Source organism: Caretta caretta, chromosome 12 (assembly GCF_965140235.1).
Source record: "Caretta caretta isolate rCarCar2 chromosome 12, rCarCar1.hap1, whole genome shotgun sequence".
NCBI classification, from domain to species: Eukaryota; Metazoa; Chordata; order Testudines; family Cheloniidae; genus Caretta; species Caretta caretta.
In genome coordinates, this window is record NC_134217.1 from 14,177,692 (window position 1) to 14,200,207 (window position 22,516).

At 41.7% G+C, this 22,516-nt stretch overlaps 1 protein-coding gene across 15 annotated transcripts in view; it reads right to left on the bottom strand.

Moving 5' to 3' along the window:
- Nucleotides 1-344: 344 nt before the first annotated feature.
- Nucleotides 345-22,516, bottom strand: part of CHD9 (chromodomain helicase DNA binding protein 9) — a 191,683-nt gene continuing 169,511 nt past the window's right edge. For all 15 annotated transcript variants that reach the window (XM_075118360.1, XM_075118359.1, XM_075118357.1 and 12 more), the window contains 3 exons: nt 12,448-12,576; nt 6,801-6,905; nt 345-3,765 (listed from right to left, as the gene is read on the bottom strand). In XM_075118360.1, the coding sequence (XP_074974461.1) occupies nt 2,905-3,765; nt 6,801-6,905; nt 12,448-12,576 (1,095 nt within the window). In that variant the 3' untranslated portion in view covers nt 345-2,904. The remainder of the gene's footprint in view (nt 3,766-6,800; nt 6,906-12,447; nt 12,577-22,516) is intronic.

Here is a 22,516-nt window from a genome sequence, read left to right on the forward strand (position 1 = left end):
AAGTTATCTTGTTATAATACTATCTCTGAACAACACTGATAGAATCAGCACAATACCCATATAAATGCTACAGGAAATAGGCTGAAATGGATTCACTCAGAAACAAGGGAAGAACACCAGTAAAGTTCCTATTAACTAATTCACAGAATTTGTATGTAGTTAAATAACCTTGACTTGAATTCTTAACTTTGAATAACTTCAAGTTTTATATTTTGTAACACATCTTAAAATGTATTTTAACACCTTGGAATCTTACTAATAGCTTCACCTACACTGCTCACAGATATAAATTTAATCTGTATTCATGTTAAAAATTATTTTCATGTATCAAGGCTGACATCATGGGTAGTCAAAGAATATGTTTAATAAAAAATAATTAAACTTCCATTTCCTCTATAGAACATCATAGAAAGTAATTCAATAAATTACAAATGACTTTTTAAGACGCTTGTTGAACTACAGAAAGCAAATTCAGACTACACAGAACACAACTGGCAAATATTGCAAATGTCCAAAAGAAAAACTGGACTAAGACTTGTATCATGAAGCCTGAAACAAGGGATAGAAATACAAGGCAGTAACAGCTAAAGTTCTTTTAGTAACTACCAACACACACTTTATCATCACCTTGGGTATCCTTTTAACTGCAACTTCAGTATTAGTGTAAATCTACTGAAGTTTCCTTACAACCCTTAACTTTATACAACCATATTTGCATATTGTTTAGCTGATAGTGGGACACATTTTTCCTCTTCCAATTGATAATGATTAAAAATAAATCCAATACATTATGTTCAAGTCTATATCAGCCTTAATTATTTTAAACTGCAATTGCCTTATTACATAGAAAGAGAATCACTAGAACGGTAAGCAAACTCACTTGACCATAATTAGGAAAATACTTTATTTAATAAATTTGATATAAATTATGTTTTAGCCACAAGATTTAGTATTTCTTTTGTGGGGCAAGGGTGTTGTTGAAATATTCCATCAGCAAACTAAGTTAATAACTGTGTTTGAAAAACTTTGGCTATTTCATAGATGCATCCTAGTTAAACAAAAGTGCTATATTACAAAGGGCAAAAATATTAAATATGCAATACATCCCTTCATGATGAAGAATTGCTACACCCCTCTCTTGGCAGGTTTTAATTTTCACTATTGCTAAGACACTGTATGAAAGGCCAAAAATCAGAATACTATTGTGGGAAAATACAGTAACCAGGACAATCCAAATGGGACTTGTATAATTGTGTAATTACATGTAATACTGCTTCTAATCATGGGGTTAATTATTTTGCACATAGAAACATATAATGTATTGGAAAAGTTCTTGGTAAAAAACAAAAGTCTTGTTTACTATACAAGCGAGCAACAGAACTATATCAAAATATACAGTTTTGTTTTTTTTCAAATTTATCCCTTTGAAAAGCTTTTTTCAATGATTTCTACTAGTACCTGTATCTATTCTCTCTGAGCACTTCCCTATCTTGGGCCACAAATGAGATAACTAAAGTCAATCGAAATCTCAGTTCAAACATGTAAGTGTGAATCTGGGCCTCTACCATGTCAGAGTAATAGCAGCTTCAGCAGAAAGAGGAATCATATCACACATCAAATATGAGACTGATTTTATACAGTAAAGGGTTCTAAGGATTTGGGTTTGAACAGATGTCTTATGCCCTCTTATTATTGTTTACAGGAATAACTTATCTGTCTTTACTATTCAAAGTGCTTTTTTAAATTTTAAATTGGGCAACTCAGCATAATATATAAACTAAATCCTCAAGAATGATTTTGGGTAACATTTCGTCATAACGTTTAGTCATATTTAAACCTGTAGAGAAGTCTAAACTCAAAATGAGTTTAAACCATCAATATTCTTCTTTACCATTATTATCTGGTAATCCCGGGAGGCATTGTTACATAAAACACAAATAAAAATCAACACAAACAAAGCAAACAAACATTTTTTTACATGAAGTATGCAGTGTTGAAAGGTCTTTTCAGTGGCACTTCATGACAGTTTGCCTTTTCTGAGTTTTGGGGATACTATTCCTCAATCAGGACCTCGTATTTCTGTGGTGGGAGCCCAAAACTTTGCAAGGTTTAAACTAAATAGGTCTCTGTGGTGCCAAAGTAGGATGAGATAGGAATATTTTGTGTCAACTTCCCTTTACTGTTATCAAAGAACGCGTTTGATCAGCAAAAACAGTCCTATCTCCTGCCAGATTAACATATCATAGAGGGTGTGTTTAAAAACAAAACAAAACCCGAAAACAAGTATAGAAACCAATGTAAACTTCCTAAACTAACTCAGCTGAGGTAACAGATAGCCAGTTTAACTGGCTGACTGGGAAACTTTTTTCCTCCTTTTAAACACACTTGTACCTGAATTGGAAACATCAGCAGTGCATCGCAACACTATAGCATTTTCATGTAATTAAAGCAATGGATGGTGATTTAGATTCTACAGCTTTCATGACATTCATTAGCTGCCCAAATTATTGCTGAGTTTTGATCTGTAAATTATAAGTGTCAAGGAGGCTGTAAAACTATATTCAAATTAAATCAATAATATGCCTAAAATATTCTGTGTTCACTGCAAATATATTAAATATACAGCTCTTACTGAGCATTATTTTCATAAAATAACCTCCCAAAATTATGCCATTTGTTGTAATTTTACACCATTGTGTATTGATAGTACATACAAGTTCAGAAACTTATGAACTTCAAGAAATATTACATGCAAAACATCTCTGAAAGCAGTTTGCACTTCTAAACAAATACTGAAAGTTGAGTCAATAAATCATTTGATGAGCTCAACACTGGGCTATTTACAATGAAATAATTAAAGAATAAATTCAAAATTAGTTCATAATTTAAGTACATAGTCTGGGGTCAGTCTTCATCACTAGAATCTGAATCTTCAGATGAAGACGATGTACTGTCAGATCCAGATGAAGCATCTGCTTTCTCTGAACCCTCATCTGTGCTGTTTTCATTATGAGAGCTTGGCTCTGTTCCCCCTTTGTCTTCCTGATCTCTAACCCTAGAATTTTTCTCCTTTTCCTCTGTAGGCTTGGCTGATCCTGTGTCATTGTTTTCAGCATTCTGTACATCAAAAATATTGGATTGGGACAATGCTGGGATATGAAGATTAAGGCCTGGAGTGAGAAGCATCCCTGGATAAAGTATATTGGACAAAAGTAATGGGTTAAGAGCTAAAGGGTTGGCAGCAGCAGAGGACGTAGAGGGAGAACTTGACACAGAGTCTTCACCACCATTATCTGCATGTTGGTTTTCTGTCCTTTCTTTCTTTACAACTGGCTCTTTTGAGTCATTTCCCTTTTTCTCCTCTGAAACAGATTCTGTTGACTTTGTTAGGAGTCCTCCCATACCCAGCAAGTTTGGTAATCCAGCCATTCCTGACAGTAGCATGGGAAACATGGCAGCCATATTCTTAGCTTCTCCTCCAGTAGTTAGTCCAGCAGGCATTCCCATTAATCCTGCTGTTACTTGAAGTGATTGCAAGTTCTGCAGGTTTTGCTGTAAGGCCTGAAGAGTAGATAGATCCACTCCTGGAAGTAATCCATTGGCTAGCAAAGGGTTGACCGAAACATTTGCTGCTGTTGCAGCTGCTGCTGCTGCAGCTGTTGCCTTGGCAATCTCACTTTTAGGCCGTCTCCCTCTCCTGCTTACTTCTTCTCGTACAACAGGCCCAGTGAGAATACGGTCAAACATACCTTCAGGAAGAAATCCCTGAAACAGATACATTCTATATTAATATATGAAAATGAATGCCACTACAGGAAGATAAGGTTAAAGATATGTCGTTAAAATTAAATACTCAAGAATAGTTCCAAAAACTATTCTGTTTAACTAAATTTAGCACAGCAGTTTGATTAACCAGACAACTCCCTGAAAGTTTGTGACTGATCTGTGCTGCCACTTCCCAAAGGTACCTCATTCAAGCCTCAATCCTGCCATGAGCCCTGTAACCCTGAATAGTCCTCTGTACCCACGTTGATACCTACTACCTTTAATGGGGCTCTCCACAGGCCCAGAGGATCATCCTCACAGGGTTTATTGTAGGATTTGGCCTAAGCAATCTGAATTTAAGATTTAAAATCTAGTGTGGATTTAGGATCTTTCAACAGATTTTAGTGTAATTTCCAGATTCCAATAATTTATTTGATTTTTTTAAATGCCTAGTTACTGTGATTACACAGGTAACAGAGCTATCTAATATAACAGGAAAAATAATTGTGCATTTTAATGTGGAGCCATAATCTGTGAACATTTTAATGTTTATTAGTATCTATTTCATCCTATCAAATTTCATCCTTTCTTCACATTTCACACAAGCTACTAAAGACTGAAAGTCCAAATAAATTGAAATCGAAGACACTTAAAATCTTCTCTTGGGACCTAGAATGGTGTTCTGCCATCTATGTAAGTCCTATCTAATGGCAAAGATAGGACTCTAATTGTGCTCTGGTGTTCTTTTTGAAGTGCAGTTTTGCCTTGAAAACTGACTATAAAAATGGCACCACAGGATTCAATGATTGTAAAATATGAAGTTTGCTCAGTATACAAGATCCCCTAATTTTAAAAAAATTGTCAGCCCTCATTCAACCAAGGATTTGAAAATCAAGCTCTATTCTTTCTGCTTTCAGGATCACCATTACAAAAATCTACAGGGCAAATTCTATTCTCTCTTATATTGTGGTAATCATTGTCACCAGTTCTGCTCCCGGTTACTGCTGTGATACTTCATTACCCTAAATGGAGGTGCCTGGGTATAAAAGAGGGCAGAACCTAGTCCTGCAACTGGAACTTTACAATTCTGTTGGCATATTAACCAGAACAGAATCTAGCTCATTGTTAGCTGTACTGGCGCTGTTATAACAATAAGAAAAAAAAATAGTAAAAATTACATTGTCACTAAAGCAAGTGCTCAGAACTTTCAATAAATGTAAGGATGAGGTAAGTAAGAAAATACCACTTTAAATACCGTAGTACTTATGATTAACTGCAAAAACCTAAAATGTTGTTAAATAAATAAAAACCTGCAATCCTCCGCCTGAGGCTGACTGTGTACAGCAAATGTAACACAATCCCTACCAGTTCTGGCAGGTGGGTATACAGACTTCACAGGATTACCACCAGAAATTATCTTCATCTCTATGGGAGACATGAGGAGTGGAAGGGTAAATAAAGTTCCCCAGAGCAGGATTTTGCTATCCAACATTTTGAGGCCTGGACCTCTAGTCACTTATATTTGCATGGAAATAAAGGATGGTGGGTTTACAGCTATGTGTCCATAGGTGGGTGGTAGTGGTGTTGTGTGTTTAAAAAAAAAAAAAAAAAAAGCACATCCCAATAAAACAAAGGACAGATGAATCAGATATACAGTTTTCACAATGAAAATATATGCATGCTATTTTGCTGAGCCTGCAGACAAAAAACAGCATCCATAATTAAGTGAAATTTTCCCTTTCAACTTACTGGGGTACAAATCTCAAATAAAATGATCCGTGTTATTTTGATCACTGCACTTATAACAGACTGTCACTTTTTACAGATAACAGAATTTGGTTTTTGGGTTTGTTTTTTCATTGCAGAAATAAAAACATCCTTGTAGATTCCTTCTTCCGTACCACATGTCCCATGAGATTTGGATATTTCCTACTAATTCTACAGAGAGGGGAAAATTTGTAAGTGGCCTCAGAAATTGTGGTCACAAATTTTTGTGTACACCTATGTGTGCACAAAGTCTACATTTGGTAAATTAGGTTGGCACATGCACAATTATTTGATCTGCAAATGTGAATGCAAACTGTGTGTCCACGAATAGCTGCAAATGCAGTTTTTCAAATTGTATATTAAAATTTGATCTACAATGTAGAAGGGGCTGCAATACATATATATTCTTAGAGCTACATTCATAAGTCCTAACCTGGGAAAAACTACACATTAGATGCATCTTGCTGTTGGCATTAAGCTGCTCCAGTGCCAGTGGGAGCATGTTCCTTCTGTTACACATTTCTAGTAGCACATACAGAGTGGAGAGCCAAACAGAAGGAACTGCGTGGGTGAGGCCAGGGCAGCACAAACCATTCTCCTGGAAATTAGAGGGCACAAGACACTAGAGTAAAATTTTCTGAAGTGCCAACTGATTCAGGAGCCTACGTCACATATGAACATGAGACTATAAGCAATTCAGAAAATTTTGCTGTAAGTCTAGTTTATGATCTCTACTTTAAAACCCTGCTCACTGTAGAGCTGTAAATATTAAGCATATTTTTTTAGTTTACAAGGACAGGTGTAGGACACCCCACACAATTGAACTTTTGCTACATATAAATCTCGCTTCCACTGGAATCTGCCTAACAGTACAGTTCTGAACTAGAAAATAAAATGCAGAAGATAATAGCTATTTTAATAAATAGTTGTCTCTTAATTTAGATACGTAGTATAATTAAATCAATCTTCAAAAATTCTACTTGCTCATTTTCCCAGGGCAAGTAATTGTATTTTGATGGCGAATTAAAATTTTAATTTTGTAATTACCTTCATCATTGTGGCAAAGGAGAGAGAAGTAGATACCATGGGTAGGCAGGCAGATTTTCCTAAGAGCATCCAAAGGTATATTAAACAATAGTTGACTGACTTTAGTACCTGAATCTAATGCTAGTATCTGTCTGTCTCTTTCTTTAAATAATAATAAAAAAAAAAAAGAGAGCAGACTTCACATCATAGATCATGATATTGTTCATCCTGTAAATACTCACAGACTGTTTCACAACATCTCCCCATTCAGGAGCTACTCCATACTCAGGATTTTCTTTCAAGAATCTGCACAAGTCCTTCAGCGGTGGAGCAAAAGCACCTCCCACCTAAAAAATAAAAGAAACATTTCTCAGTTTACTTTGGATTTTCCTGATTTGATACTCTGGTTTCATTTATGTCTTTTTCAAAAAAATCAAATGTAACCTGACCGCATTAGAAAGCAAAACAGCACTCCAGGTTTATCATTAGTTTCTGTCAGAATGGAATAGAATAGGTACTCTTTAATTTGTTCCAGATGTCGGCAGCCACTAAACTCGCACAGAGCAACTTCAATATCTGACAATCTTACTAATGTAAGATTTAGTATAAATGCCAGGGCTCATTTCAGAAGCGTACTGAAATGGGATAGTGTCACACTAATAATGAATATGTGAAAATAGGTGTCAAAGTTTTAGAAGGAGAATTCATACTCCTTTTGTTTATTAAAAATGTCTTACCTTTTGGTGGGTGAATCAGTTCTACCCTATGACCCCTGAATCTGCTTTTCTTCTTGTCTAATAAGAGCTGCTCTTTCTGGCAGGGTAAACTATTTATTTTCTTATACTTTCTCCCACACACAAAAATCAAACTTTTAATTTTGAGTTAAGGTTGCTAAACAGCATATCCCATCAATGTAACCCATAAAAAGCAAGGAAATAAGCAGTTAAGTCATCAAAAACTCCTGTAATCAACTCCCCTTTTTACATCTCATCATGATATGGAAGGGGAGAAGTACGGTTTGATCTAGGACAGAGCTGAATGAAAGAAGGAGAGGGAAGAGGAGCGCTTCCTCTTTGTTTTTCTCCACTCAAGCTCCTTTCAGCTGAAGCCTCATTTTTAATTCACACTCCCCATGTCCTCCACATCTCTGTTAACTGCTAGACCTTCTCTAACCAGCTCTTCATCCCTCCTTGGCAGTGACGGATTAGCCACTGGGCCAAAGGGGCCTGTGCGTAGTGCTGGGCGGGCGGGGGGCTGGGCAAGCCCCCGTGCTCTGACCCCATTTCTCTAGCAGGGGTGCCGGGGGGCCCACGTGCACTTGTTCTGGTCCAGGGCCCCACAAAACAGAAATCCGCCTCTGCTCCTTGGCTCCCCACGGGGCTGCTGCATGGAGAACTGAGAGAACCAAAAAGGAAAGAGCAGAAATGAGCCAGGGGATCAGGGATGTTGGGGCAAGGTAGTGATTGGGAACATAGAAGGTAATGGGGCAGGCAGTTTACAGTGATGAATCTCATTGCAGCAAAGGAGTATCACTGTGCAGGCAGCTTGTGGTGGGGAGAGCTCAAATGTCTCTGCACTGGGACAACCTCCTTTGATAGGGTTCCCCAGTGCTGTTGGCTCAGCTCCCTGGGGTACACTCTGTTCTCCCATGGTGGTATGTGTGTCAAGGCACTGACACTGGCTCCTCCTGGGGCTGCTACCTCAGTGCATTGGGGAGCTTAGGGGAGTCCTTCCAATGCTGGTACAGTCCTTGGTACAGAGACACTGGGATTCCCTCATTTTAGACCCCCCGCCTTCCCCACCAAACACACATATCCAGGCCTTCCTGAATCCTGCGCTCCATCCAGGCAGCTTTATGAATGAGTTGGAGGTATTAGAGGGCCTAAAAATTGGGCACTGGGGAGCGAGTGGCTAGCAAGGGCAAGGTGGTTTGGGGATTTTAGGTGGAGAAGCATGTTTTGACTAGGGGTCCTCAGGCCACAGAAGAGGCTTCGGAGACCAGTGCTTTTGAGGTAACGGTGCTTTATTTCCCTGCACATTACCCTTCCTCAAAGCCCAGCTGAATTCCTTCATGCCCTTCGCAAACCCTGATCCATCTGCCTGCAATTCCACATCCCTACCCCAAGCCACATCTTTCCCCCAGAACAGTTCCCTTTACCCTGCTATGAAACCTGGCAACCTGACTCAATGGACATGTTGGTGAATCAGAATGCAGGTTGGCAGAATGAACACAGAAACAGCTGACAAATCTGAGCAATTCTACTGGTCAGTCCGAGTGCAAGAAAACCTATTCAATTAATTTTAAAAACCTTGAAAGTAGATGATGTCTGAAATATAATAGAAGGTATGTGACACGTTTAGAATTTCTGGTGTTTGTGGCTGTTTAGCTACAGTCATCCAAAGAAGTGTATGTAAAGCAAGGCAAAACTTCAAGGGGGCATTTTTCAAGTGTTTTCTTTGGAAAAGTTAGCAAACTTTTTATTAAGAAAGATTACATAGATCATTAAATTGTCCTCTGAAAAGTTGTAGTGAACTTGCTGAAAGTGTAATTCTCAACACAATCATAACTAAGGAATCACTACTTATCCAATATACCCCTCCCCCCTTCTGTTTGTTCTCTCTTTGTTTTATCTCCCATTAAGGCTCCTTTGTCTCCATCACCCATCAGAGGCTACTCACATTTGTCTTTGGAAGTGACAGACTGGACATGACTGAGAAGTCAACACTCGCCAAAAGATGCTATACCATCAGCGTACTTATTTTCTATTCTAAATATTGGTGTGAACTGTAGTATCTTGGATACCACTCCATGCCAAAACAGTAACATTATAATAGCAAGCCCTGTATTTGTGATAGATATTTAATACCAGTAACACTAGCGTTGAGATCTATTCTTGATCAGACAACACAAAATGCTGTCTTTGGAGAATAAAAATCATGAGATGTCTAACAGACCGAATATACAACCATATAACCTGAAATGAATCATGCATGGAGAGGATTTACACACTCACAAAAAATCAAATGTTGAAGAAACAGGACTGGAAACTTTATCATTTTGGCTGTGATCTTTGAGAGCTCCTATTAAGGAGGATTGTGATGGGTCATTACTTTGACAGAAGACCTCCAAGGTTCTGAAGAAGTGGTTGGTGATCATTTTCCCCTCCAAAGTCAGTTTAGAACAAATATAACTGCGGGTCTTGTGATGCTGAGGATTACAATTTTCAGGTGACATTTAACACTAAGGCCTTGACCTCTCATACCACAGCAATTTTTGCAAGAGCAGGGTTGTTAATCCTGGTGTTCTGGCCCAATTCAACTTGGGTAATTATGTTCTGCCTACCTACAATTCTCCCTGTTATTTCAACTGGATAGGGCATTCTTCACTTTCTGTCCTAAACTGTCGAGCAATATTCCTGGGGACTTTTAAACGGTTAAAACACTTCCATGATGGGTGAAGTGATTTTGTAAATAACTTTGAGATCCTTCTGCACGAAAGGTGTTCTATAAATGCAAGCCATCATTATATGTCAAGCATCACAGACTTCTCAGTAAAAGTTACTACACTTCTGTAATAATGGATATTTTCAAGAATTTACAGAACCAACACCAAACTACATCAAGATTCAGCCTGTTAGTGAAGCGTACTTTCAGTGTTCTACAGTAAAAAGCCACATCATCTGCAGGCTTTGGCCTTTAAACTTTTGCCTTCAACCACACAATAATACATCAGTAATCTACTAATTCACACATTGGTGAGGCTTATTGCAAACTCCACTTAAGCAACAACTAAACACATGCTAAAGTAGTTTATGAAACTCTCCTTCCATTATGTAAGAACTGTTCCTAGTAGACGGATAATAGGAAATACTAGAAAAAAGGTTTTCTATGCAATTTTAAATATATTTAAATTAATTTTCAGTAACTTGTTTTCTTTATTGTTAAGTTTCCACCGACTCCTTGGATCCCTTTTCTCTCTTCTTATTCCCGCAGTTTCCTAAAGCCCCTTCCGAAGCACACATTGCATCCCTCTTGTTGAGTTCCAGGTCATTTTCAACAGTAACTAAACTGAGAATATTGAATAAATTATTATTTAATTTTTGAAACAGAAACTGAAAATTGAAAGTGTCCAGAGGTTCAAAGGTACTGGGGCTCATGAGACGAGATCATTTTAAAACCATCTCACCTCTTGGGTCTTTAAGTACATGACCCTCTAGTGTTAGCAGCCCATCATTAGCTAAGGGGACATTTCTTCTCCTCTATCATCCTATAAGGGTACAAGAGGATGAGAGGAGAAAGCTATAGATTTTGTGGAGTGGGATATGCTGTGCTTGTACAAGTTGAGCCACCAGAAGCTGTTGCAAGAACCATGATGAAAGAGAAGAAAGGAAATTTTCACCTGCTAAGTAGAGGTCTGCTTGTGCCTAATTTTTAGGCCCGACCCAGACTCAAGCCCACTTGAGCAAGTCAAGTCATTTTCCAACCCAACCCAGACCCTTTCCCACAAACCTTAGTCAGCATCATCACAGCCACCTCTTGCCCAAGGAGCTGACTCTCCTCCTCCTCCAGCCCAAGGGGTTGCCGTGGCAGCAGCTACATGCCCCGCTGATGCCATCCACTGCCCCTTGCTGTGCTGCCTGCGCTGTGGAGGGGGAGGCGCTGTGCTCCTTTCCACGCTCACTCTGCAGCATAACAGTGCAGCAAGGGGAGGATGGCCTGTGGCATGGGGCATGCAGCCGCCGCCATGCCAACCCCACAAGCGGGAGGACGACAACTGACCTGAACCAATACCAGGAGGGTCCTTTTGTTTTCCCATCTGACCCAGACCCAACATTTGTAGTTGTGCCCCACAGGATGCAGGTCAGGTCTACTCTTGCACTTGCAAACCTGGTGAATTCTTTTTTGCACTCACACTACGAATCATGCAGAAATTACTGGCAGCTCAGCCCGCTCAACTCTGTAGATTTACCCAACACACACACAGTAGCTCTAAAATGGTCTTTACCCTGCCAGGACGCTGCAGAAGAAATGTCCTTTAATGAGCTGTTAACATTAGAGGGATATGTGTTTGCAGACAGAAGAGTGAGGTGCCAGGAAATCTAGTCATTAGTATGTCTGTTTAAATAAAACTTTTAACCCAAGTAAGAGGCAACAGCACTTCAGAAATTTTTAATAAAATTATTTGCTGGAAATATTTATACTAAGTTAACTCTGGCAGGGATGGTCTAGAAATATCCAGAGAGGGGGTGACAACTGCATTTTAGCTTAAAAAAAAGTTTTCCATCTTCTGTGAAAGAAAAATTACAGTGTTAAAACATCAATTTAAGAATATCCCCCTAATAAGCTTAAACAAATCCAGAGCAGCTCCCACTTATCAATCTGTTTTTCCACACGGTGACTCCAACCTTATAGCTGCATTTTCACAGTACTTGATCATTCAGAATTTACTCGTTATTATGAAGCCTCAGTTTAATACTGTACTATTCTTAGTAGATGAAATTCACCCCAGAGCTGGGGGCTCCTGCATGGCCCTATAAACTTCTTCAAATTTTTTAACATGGGTTTGGAGTAGTGCATAGGACATTGTGCAGGCCCTCTGCATTGGCTGAACTCCACTGAACAGAAACATACAATGCTGTATATTCACTTAGTGCGTGTAATTTTGCACAGAATCTCCAGAATAATTTTGCAGCAACTTATTAAAGTTTCTCCGTTTACTAAATCCTGATTTAAACACTATAATTACGCTTCATGTCCCATTTACAAAACAACTTAATAAAACAAACTTTAGACTGTGCATAAGGACTTCCTAGCAGAAGATGTGAAAACTTCATTTCACATAAATTTTGTGTTTGGGGAAAGGGTGAGTGGACACAGTAATATGATTACCTTTCTAGCATTTCTTCTATTGATCAGCTGAACACGTTCTTCACCAGTGAGACTATTAACATCCAGTTTATTAGGGTTTCGACAACGGTGCCTTTTTTGTTTGGGCCTCCCATCATGAAGCTGCATTCTCTGTTTTAGAGGGATTTAAAAAATGAATTATAAATCTTAGTCTTCTAGGAAAACTACTTACAAAAGTGCTGAGAAAGTTGACTTGTTTATTTATTCTTATAAACCACCCTCTCATTTTAAGGTAAATGCTTTCATATTTCCAACATCACAAGCAGTCTTACCTTGTACAGTAACTTCTCACTTAACGTTGTAGTTATGTTCCTGAAAAATGCTACGTTAAGCAAAACGATGGTAAGCGAATCCAATTTCCCCATAAGAATTAATGTAAATGGGGGGGGGGGGGGGGGGCTAGGTTCCATGGAATTTTTTTTCGTCAGATAAAAGACTATATGCATATATACACACACACACAGTATAAGTTTTAAACAAACAATTTAATACTGTACACAGCAATGATGATTGTGAAGCTTGGTTGAAGTGATGAAGTTAGAGGGTGGAAGAGAGTGGGATATTTCCCAGGGAATGCCTTACTGCTAAATGATGAACTAGCACTTGGCTGTGCCCTCAAGGGTTAACACATTGTTAATGGAGCCTCACACTCTACAAGGCAGCACGAATGGAGGGAGGGGAGACAGCATGGCAGAGAGAGTGACACACCGTGTGTGTGTGTTTGTGTGAGAGAGAGGTGCATGCTCCTTTAAGTACAATGACACCACTCTAAGTACATTGCCTTTTTAATGACAAGTTTCAGAGTAGCAGCTGTGTTAGTCTGTATCCGCAAAAAGAACAGGAGTACTTGTGGCACCTTAGAAACTAACAAATTTATCTGAGCATAAGCTTTTGTTAGTCTCTAAGGTGCCACAAGTACTCCTGTTCTTATTGCCTTTTTAAGTAGATCAGCAAGTTGAGACAGCAGCTGCGGCCAGCAAGCTGACAGGGCTCAGGACGGAGGCATGTCCCCCCGCTGCCCTGTGGAAATAGGTTAAAGTAGTGGGGAGCAGGAGCGGGGGAAGAAGACACCCTGACATTAGCCACCCACACAGCTACCTCCCGCACAGCAAGCAGGAGGTCCTGGGAGCAGCTGCAAGGCAGAGGGCAGGAGCAGCACATGGCAGTGGGGGGAGGGACAGCTGACAGCTGTGGGCAACTGATAGCCTGCTGGACAGCTGCTGCAGAGGGAACTTAGGAGAGTGGGGAGCTGATGGGGGGCTGACGGCCCATCCTGGTTCCAAGTCCCCATCAGCTAGCTCCAACAGGCTGCTCTTTCTCCAAGCCGTGGACAAAGCAGGCAGCTGCCAAACGATGTTATAAGGGAGCATTAAGCAACTTTAAACGAGCATGTTTTCTAATTGATCAGCAACGTAACAACAAAATAACGTTAACCGGGAAGACTTTAATTGAGGAGTTACTGTACAGCTGTTGTCTTCTGATTTTAAAAACTGAGACAGAGTCTCAAAGCAGCGCATGGCCAAATCCCCTGCACTACTCTGAAAATCTCAGTATAAAATTCTGGACATTCATACTATGTTCTTTTAAAATTTATCAATACACTTAGAATTTTTTTTCCAATTATACATTTACATATCAGCTGGTCAACATATGGTAGAGTAATGGCATTCACTGGGATGTAATGAGTATGAAACACTAAGTTGTCACTCCCAGTTGCCAGTTTGCTGGGGGAGGAGAGTGGTGGAAAGGACAACAGAAAAAGGAAAACTGAGGTAACAAATGAAATAGGACGCTCTTTGAGATGTGTGATCTGTGTTCCACACATGGATACGCATGCACACCACATGTCTGAGTCCAGAATTTTTTGCAAGTAGCATCTTTTAACCCACACATGTGCAATGGCTCTCCTTGTGCTACAAACCGAGGGCATAAAGGACGGTCTGGGCCGATGCCTCTCCAGTTCCTACTCTTACCTAATATCCAAAAAATCCGGAGCAGAGGGAAGGGAGTGGAATACAGATAGGGACTGCACATCTTGAAGAACCTCCAGTTACAGATAAGTAACCTCCATTTCTTCTTCAAGTGATAGTCCCTATGTGTATTCCATAGGTGAGAGATTAACAAGCAGCATTCAAACAGACGGTGGGTGTGAGGATGAAGAAGTGAGAGCTGACTAATACTGCTATCCTTACAGCTGTATCTGCCAGAGAAGATGGACCAAAGCATAATATATTGTGAAGATATGCAAGGAGCTCCCAGTAGCTGCCCTACATCTCTCTTCTAGATATCAGCCTCCTGGCAGGGTAGAGACAGATCTGGTCTACACTACAGGGTTAGGTCGAATTTAGCTGCGTTAGGTCGATTTAAAAATGATTGTGTCCACACAACCAACCCCGTTCTGTCGACCTAAAGGGCTCTTAAAATCGACTTCTGTACTCCTCCCCGACGAGGGGAGTAGTGTTAAAATCGACCTTGCTGAGTAGAATTTGGGGTAGCGCAGACACAAATCAACAGTACTGGCCTCCGGGAGCTATCCTAGAGTGCTCCATTGTGACAGCTCTGGACAGCGCTTTGAACTCCGATGCACTACCAGCTACACAGGGAAAGCCCTGGGAACTTTTGAATTTCATTTCCTGTTTGTTCAGTGTGCCAAACTCAGCAGCACAGGTGACCATGCAGTCCCCCAGAATTGCAAACGAGCTCCAGCATGGACTGAAAGGGAGACACTGGATCTGATTGCTGTATGGGGAGAAGCATCTGTGCAGGCCAAACTCTGATCAAAAAGAAGAAATGCAAATATATTTGCCAAAATCTCACAGGGCATGTTGGACAGAGGCTACAACAGGGATAGTTCCCGGAGACCAATACCGTCTGTTGGGGGAGCAAACGGAGACGAAGAAGCGTCTGTTGGAGCTGCAGGAAAACCAACAAGAGCACAGACCCCCGCTGCATCCACCGTATAACTGCATACCTTCCTTCTGAAGTTCCATATCCGCCTCACCCAGATGCCCAAGAATGGGGGGGTGAGGAGGGCGCGCTCCGGGCACCCAGCCACTCCACTCCAGAGGACGGCCCAAACAACAGAAGGCTGTCATTCAAACAGTTTGATTTTTAGTGTGGCTATAACAAACAATGTGGCCTTGTTCTTCCCTCCTCTCCCGCCCCACCTGGGCTACCTTGTCCGTTATCTCTTTTTTTAATTAATAAAGAAAGAATGCTTGGTTTCAAAACAGTAGTTACTTTATTTCGAAGGGGAGAGGGTTGTTGGCTTACAGGGAATTAAAATCAACAAAGGGGGTGGGTTTGCATCAAGGAGAAACACACACAACTGTCGCACCGAAGCCTAGCCAGTCATGAAACTGGTTTTCAAAGCCTCTCTGATGCGCAGCGCGCCTTGCTATGCTCTTCTAATCGCCCTGGTGTCTGGCTGCTCAAAATCGGATGCCAGGCGATTTGCCTCAACTCCCACCCCGCCATAAACGTCTCCCCCTTACTCTCACAGAAATTATGGAGCACACAGCAAGCAGCAATAACAATGGGAATGTTGGTTGCGCTGAGGTCTGACCTAGTCAGCAAACAGCACCAGCGAGCTTTTAAGTGTCCAAAGGCACATTCCACCACCATTCTGCACTTGCTCAGCCTATAGTTGAACTGCTCCTTACTACTGTCCAGGCTGCCTGTTTAAGGCTTCATGAGCCAGGGAGCAAGGGATAAGCTGGTTCCCCAAGGATAACTATTGGCATTTCAACATCCCCAACGGTAATTTTCTGGTCTGGGAAGTAAGTCCCTTCTTGCAGCTGCTCAAACAGCCCAGAGTTCCTAAATATGCGAGTGTCATGCACCTGTTCCAGCCATCCCAAGTTGATGTTGGTGAAATGTCCCTTGTGATCCACCAGTGCTTGCAGCACCTTTGAGAAGTACCCCTTGCAGTTCACATACTGGTTGGCAAGGTGGTCCAGTGCCAAGATGGGGATATGCAATCCGTCTATCGCTCCACTACAGTTAGGGAACCCCATTGCAGCAAAGCCTGCACATTTCCCAGAGTCACTACCCTTGATAACAGAACATCAATGATTGCATTGGCTACTTGGATCACAGCAGCCCCCACAGTAGACTTGCCCACTCCAAACTGATTCCTGACTGACTGGTAGCAGTCAGGCATTGCAAGCTTCCACAGGGCTATCGCTACTTGCTTCTCAATTGTCAGGGCAGCTCTCATCTTGGTATTCCTGCGCTTCAGGGTGGGGGAAAGCAACTCACAGAGTTCCAGGAAGTGGCCTTACGTATGCAGAAGTTTCACAGCCACTGTGAATCATCCCATACCTGCAATACTATGTGGTTCCACCAGTCTGTGCTTGTTTGCCTGGCCCAGAATCGGTGTTCCACTGTATCAACCAGTCCCCCTGCTGCCATAATGTCCCAATTGCCACAGCCCGTGCTTTCAGGAATGTCTGTGTCCATGTCCTCATCAAAATCCTCCTTGTGCTGGCGTCTCTTAGCCCGTTCTGCATATACTCTAGGATAATGCACGAGGTGTTTACAATGCTCACAACAGCAGCAGTGACGGTGAGCTGAGCGGGCTCCATGCTTGCCATGGTATGGTGTCTGCACAGGTAAACCAAGAAAAAAGGCGCAAAACTATTGTCTGCCGTTTCTTTCACAGAGAGAGGGGTGACTAATGCCATGTACCCGAAACCACCCACGACAATGTTTTCGCCCCATCAGGCACTGGGATCTTAACCCAGAATTCCAATGGGCAGCGGAGACTGTGGGAACTGTGGGATAGCTATCCACAGTGCATCACTCTGTAAGTCGATGCTAGCCATGGTAGCGAGGACGCACTCCTCTGACTTAATGCACTTAGTGGGGACATACACAGTCGACTGTATAAAATTGATGTCTAAAAATTGATTTCTATAAAATCGACCTAATTTTGTAGTGTAGACATACCCACAGTTTCAGAGATGTAGCAGAGGTTCCTTGAGCTCTGATAGAATGAGCCCTCACTCCCTCTGGGAAGAGGAGGAAAATGTGAGCTAGCAGATAACACAAAGGATAATACAATCAGACATCCATTTCGAAAATCTCTAAACACATACAGCTTGACCCCATGATCTCTTTGCTATGGAAAGAAATAGTTTAGATGTCTTTCTAATGTCTTTTGTTCTTTTTAGGTAAAAGGCCTACTGGACAAAAGGCCCTTGTAAGTAAAAGGCCCTTTGGACATCCAGAGAATGCAGCCTCCTCATTTCATCCGAGGCACGTGGTTAAGAGAGGAAAATAGCAGTAAGTGGATGGTATGAGTCATATGAAACTCAGAAACTTCTTTAAGGATGAATTTGGGGTGGGATGTAATGAGACTTTTTCTTTATAGAAGTCAGTATATGGCTGGTTTGCCGTAAGTGCCCCCAGCTTGCTGAATCTTCTGGCTGATGTTATAGTGATTAGAAAGGCCAACTTCATAGACAGATGGACCACAGAGCATGTGACCAGAGGCTTGAGGGGATGCTGGTGAGAAATGACAGAACAAAACTGAAGTCCCACTGAGGTGCAAACTTCACCAACAGTGGAAAGGATCTAAGAAGCCCCTTCAAAAAACGAGTTGTGAAAGGATGAGTGAAATCATGTGGTTATCTGCCAGAGGATGAAAAGCACTGATTGCTGCTAAATGCACCTAGAAGGAACTGAAAGTGAGACCTGGAGACTGATAAGTAAGAAAATATTCTAGGATAGCAGGGATTCCAGCCAGTTCTGGTGTTGCTGAGCCCAAGTGGAAAAATGCTTCCATTAGGCTGAATAACATATCTTAGTAGAGTCTTTTCTGCTTTGTTAAGGATAGATCGAACCATTCTGGAACATGAGCACTTTACATGTGATGCCTATTCAAATACTAAGCTATGATCTGCAGTGGTTCTGGAATGGGGGTGCCTGAAAATGCCTTTGTGTTGTGTTAGAAGGTCTGGAAATAGGCAGATGTTTATGGTGGCTGAGCTGAGGCCTTCAGTAGATCTGTAAACCAGAACTGTCTCAGCCAATTTTATACAGATTCACAGATTCCAAGGCCAGAAGGGACCATTGTGATCATCTAGTTGGGCACAATAAGGATGACTCGAGCTCTGTCTTGAGAGATTTTCTATAGAACTTGTGGTATTAATGGAATGGGAGGAATGGCATACTTCAGGTGATCCTTTCATAGTAGCAGAATCAGAATAATAGAATATTAGGGTTGGAAGAGACCTCAGGCAGTCATCTAGTCCAATCCCCTGCTCAAAGCAGGACCAACCTCAACTAAATCATCCCAGCTAAGGCTTTGTCAAGCTGGGCCTTAAAAACCTCTAAGGATGGAAGAGCAGAAGAGCATCTCCCAATGAGACCCTGCCCAGGGCTGCTCTGGGGCAGTATGGGGGATGTTTTTGTTCATGTGTGAGGCAAAAAGGTTTGAGGCTGGCATTTCCCATTGGGTGAAGATCTTGCTGAGAACCAAACTGTGACTTTCCCATTCATGGGTAGCAGAAAAATGTTTGCTGAGATGTCTGCTAGGGAATTCTGCACCCCCTGGTAAGTATACTCCTGAAAGGGGTATGTGATGGCTGATGCATCATTCCAGAGGTTGACTGCCTCTATACAAAGTGGAATGGGGCTCTCGTTTCCCATACTTGTATATATAGAATATAGTTATCCTAATGTCCAACATTACTTGAACATGCCAGGATCAGGTAAGTGGGAGGAAGGCGTTGCGGGCTCAATGAACCCCTTGAGTTCTATTCCTTTGCATTCTGGACTCCCTAAAGGTCCACAGGCCCTATGCTGTATGATCACCCATATGACCATCCTAACCTAAGAGGCATGCATCAGTCAAGATGACTGCGTTGGGAGTCAGTGTGAAGGAAGGGATCCCCACCTGAACTTTGGCTTTGTTAACCAGATGACAGAGTCCAAAACCTTGGATGGAATTGCCACCAGAGATAATTGATGTTATCTCTCTCTGGTGAGTACACAGAGAGAAGACAGGCTTGACAACAATGAAGATGAAGCCTGGAAAATGACATCATGTGTGTACATGGTGCCATGTGGCTGAGAAGGGAAAGGCAAGTTCTGATTGAGGTCTGGGGTCTGTAAGTGACCTGGTGTAGGACGAGAAACTTGAGTCCACTTCCCGTCAGAGAATCATCTCATTAGAATGGTCCCTGAAAAGGAACTGTGAAGGGGGTTTGTGGGTAGGAGTAGCCAGAAACTCGATCAGACAGTTGCCATGAATAACTTCCAGTACGCATTTGTTGGCAGTTAGGGCCCTCCAGTTGCGAGCAATATGGGTAAGGTGGCCTCCAAAAATCAAAAATGATGTGGCAACAATAAAAGGTATGTGGGGGTTTCTACAGTCTCGTAAAAAGAAACTCTTGGACTAAGGGCTGAAATAAGATGCTGCAGAGATTGTATTCTTGGGCCTATAAAGCTTCTGTCTTTTAGTGGTGGTTCCTGAGGATAATGATGATAAAAGAGCTGGGTAGGTAGTCCCACCTTATACCTCTGTCGATGATATTTTCTTTTGGGGGCATGGGTATAGAGATGCCAGAGAGTGAAGAGTTGTCTTTGAGTCCTTGAGGAAGCAGAGAGATTCATCTGTCTCCTCATGAAACAGATTGATCGTATCAAAGGGCAGATCCTGGATGGTAGTCTGTACCCAGGACAAGAAGTAATGGTCTCAAGTTGCAGTGGGGGAGGTTTAGGTTGGATATTAGGAAAAACTTTTTCACTAGGAGGGTGGTGAAATGCTGGAATGCGTTGCCTAGGGAGGTGGTGGAATCTCCTTCCTTAGAAGTTTTTAAGGTCAGGCTTGACAAAGCCCTGGTTGGGATGATTTAATTGGGGATGGGTCCTGCTTTTGAGCAGGGGGTTGGACTAGATGACTTCCTGAGGTCCCTTCCAACCCTGATATTCTATGATTCTATGAAATCTGAAGATTGTAACCATAAGTCTCTCCTCATAACAAGGGCTGTAGCTGTTCCTCTAGACCAGTGGTTCTCAATCAGAGGTACGTGTAAGAAAAAGACTGGATCCTGGACTACTGATAGTACTGATGGCTGCACACCAAGGCTGGCAGGTTGGGATGGGAGAATTACTCTGCATCCTTGGGATAGTCTCTTCCTCTGGAGTGACAATGTCCCAAAATAAAGATGATCTCGACAGGAGGGGTGGATGATCAGGGAGAGCAAAAATGTCCTCCATGGAGACAAATATCTCAGACTGTCAGGAGGTGTGGGGAGAGTTCACTGATGGAGCCAATGGAACAGGAGTTTCCCTGGTTACAGTGGAAGTCTGATCTCATCTGGACCATGTTGCTTTAGGCACTATATCTGCTCTAGATGACGATGTGAGCATCAGAGGCTGTTTGGCTTGAGCCTTCGCCATAGGAACCAATGCTAGAATCAGTGGATCTCTACCCTTCCACACCATCTTCTCCTGCTGAGAAGATTTACTCGGGCCTAAGTCCTTGATGCCTGTGTGTGAAGGCTCTTCTGACTCTGACAGGGTTGGGGAGGGCTCCTTTCTCTTCAGAGCAGTCCTCAGAGAAGACAGTTTGTCCCTTTGCCCTTTACTCTCATTGGAAGTGGCTTAGAAGTCTTAGCCTCCAAAAGCCTTAGCCTTCATTCCCAACTTATGCTTGAGGAGACTGATGTATTGCGGGTGGAGGGGTCTCTCTGATCTGGATCTGATTGTTGTCTCATAGCCTTCTCCATTAGGTGTTTCCTAAGCCTCAGTTCCCAACCCTCATGAGTTCTGGGGGGAAAGGAGCAGCAGATGCTGCACTTGGCTAAGAAGTGAGCCTTACTCAGGCAGCAGAGACACTATTGATGTTCACTACTCACAGAAATGGAGCAATGGCAGGAAATGCAGTTTTTGAACCTCAAAATCCCAGGCATAATCTCAGCCTTCTTGGGGGGAAAAATTCCTTCTTGAGAGGGGTGGAGGGGAACAGAAAATAGCTAACTATACTATATGAGAAAAATACTAAAACTATTTACAATATATTTACAGAAGTGATACAGTAGAAAGGAGCTGAAGATATCAAAGATTTCAACTCAGACCATCCAGTGGTAAGAAGGACCTGGAGAAGCACTGGCCCTCACTGCTTTACTCTCCCAGTTCAGAGTACAAGGAGAACTACATAGCATATGAGGGCCAACAATGCTTGCAAAAAATTCTGTACTCGGGCGCATGCAAACCCATGTCTGGAATATACATTCAGACGATCACTTCAAGATGAATGGTATGTTCTGTACTAATTTATGGCAGACTCCTCAAGATGGCCTATAGGCTGCACGACAGCCCAAAATCTCTACAGTGATCACCACTATGGACTCTCAACGACCTACTTGACATGCCCCCTCCAGCTGGAAGTTGCTCAAGAGATCGCATAGTGACACTTACATTGGACCTCTGGTACTCCTGTGCTGGGGAAATTGTTCACATACTTCACTAGAGCAGCATGTAGGGACCACAACAGGAGGCACACCTGCCTCCTAGAGTTTTTACTACCTCTGATGTCTCATACAGTCATTGTTTTTAACTATTACCGTAAAAACTATATAAGATTAGATGTTTAATTTATGAGTGTATTCACTGCTTAATTTTACTATTTGACCAAAAAAACTGGAAACAGCATTTGGCTGAAGTCAAATTTGGAGCAGACTGGTGGCTACGACAATAACGATAGAAGAACATGTATTACATATTTATTCTAATATAGCAGGATTATTTACAATAACAGAATCCCATAGTTAGTCAAGATCATAACTTTGGAAGACGAAGAATTTGTTAGATATGACTGTCCCTGTTAGCGTGAAGAGTCTGCACCTGAGGGGCATGTAGATGATCAAGGTGCACTTTTATTATTTATCAACCAATCAGCATTCTGAAGACTTGACCATTAAGATAGATAATAAACACACTGTTTAATGGGCACAGACAAGATACTGGAATAAAAATGAAATATTTACAACAGATTGTATTAATATACTTAGCATCCTCAACCTCCTAATACCCTGACAGG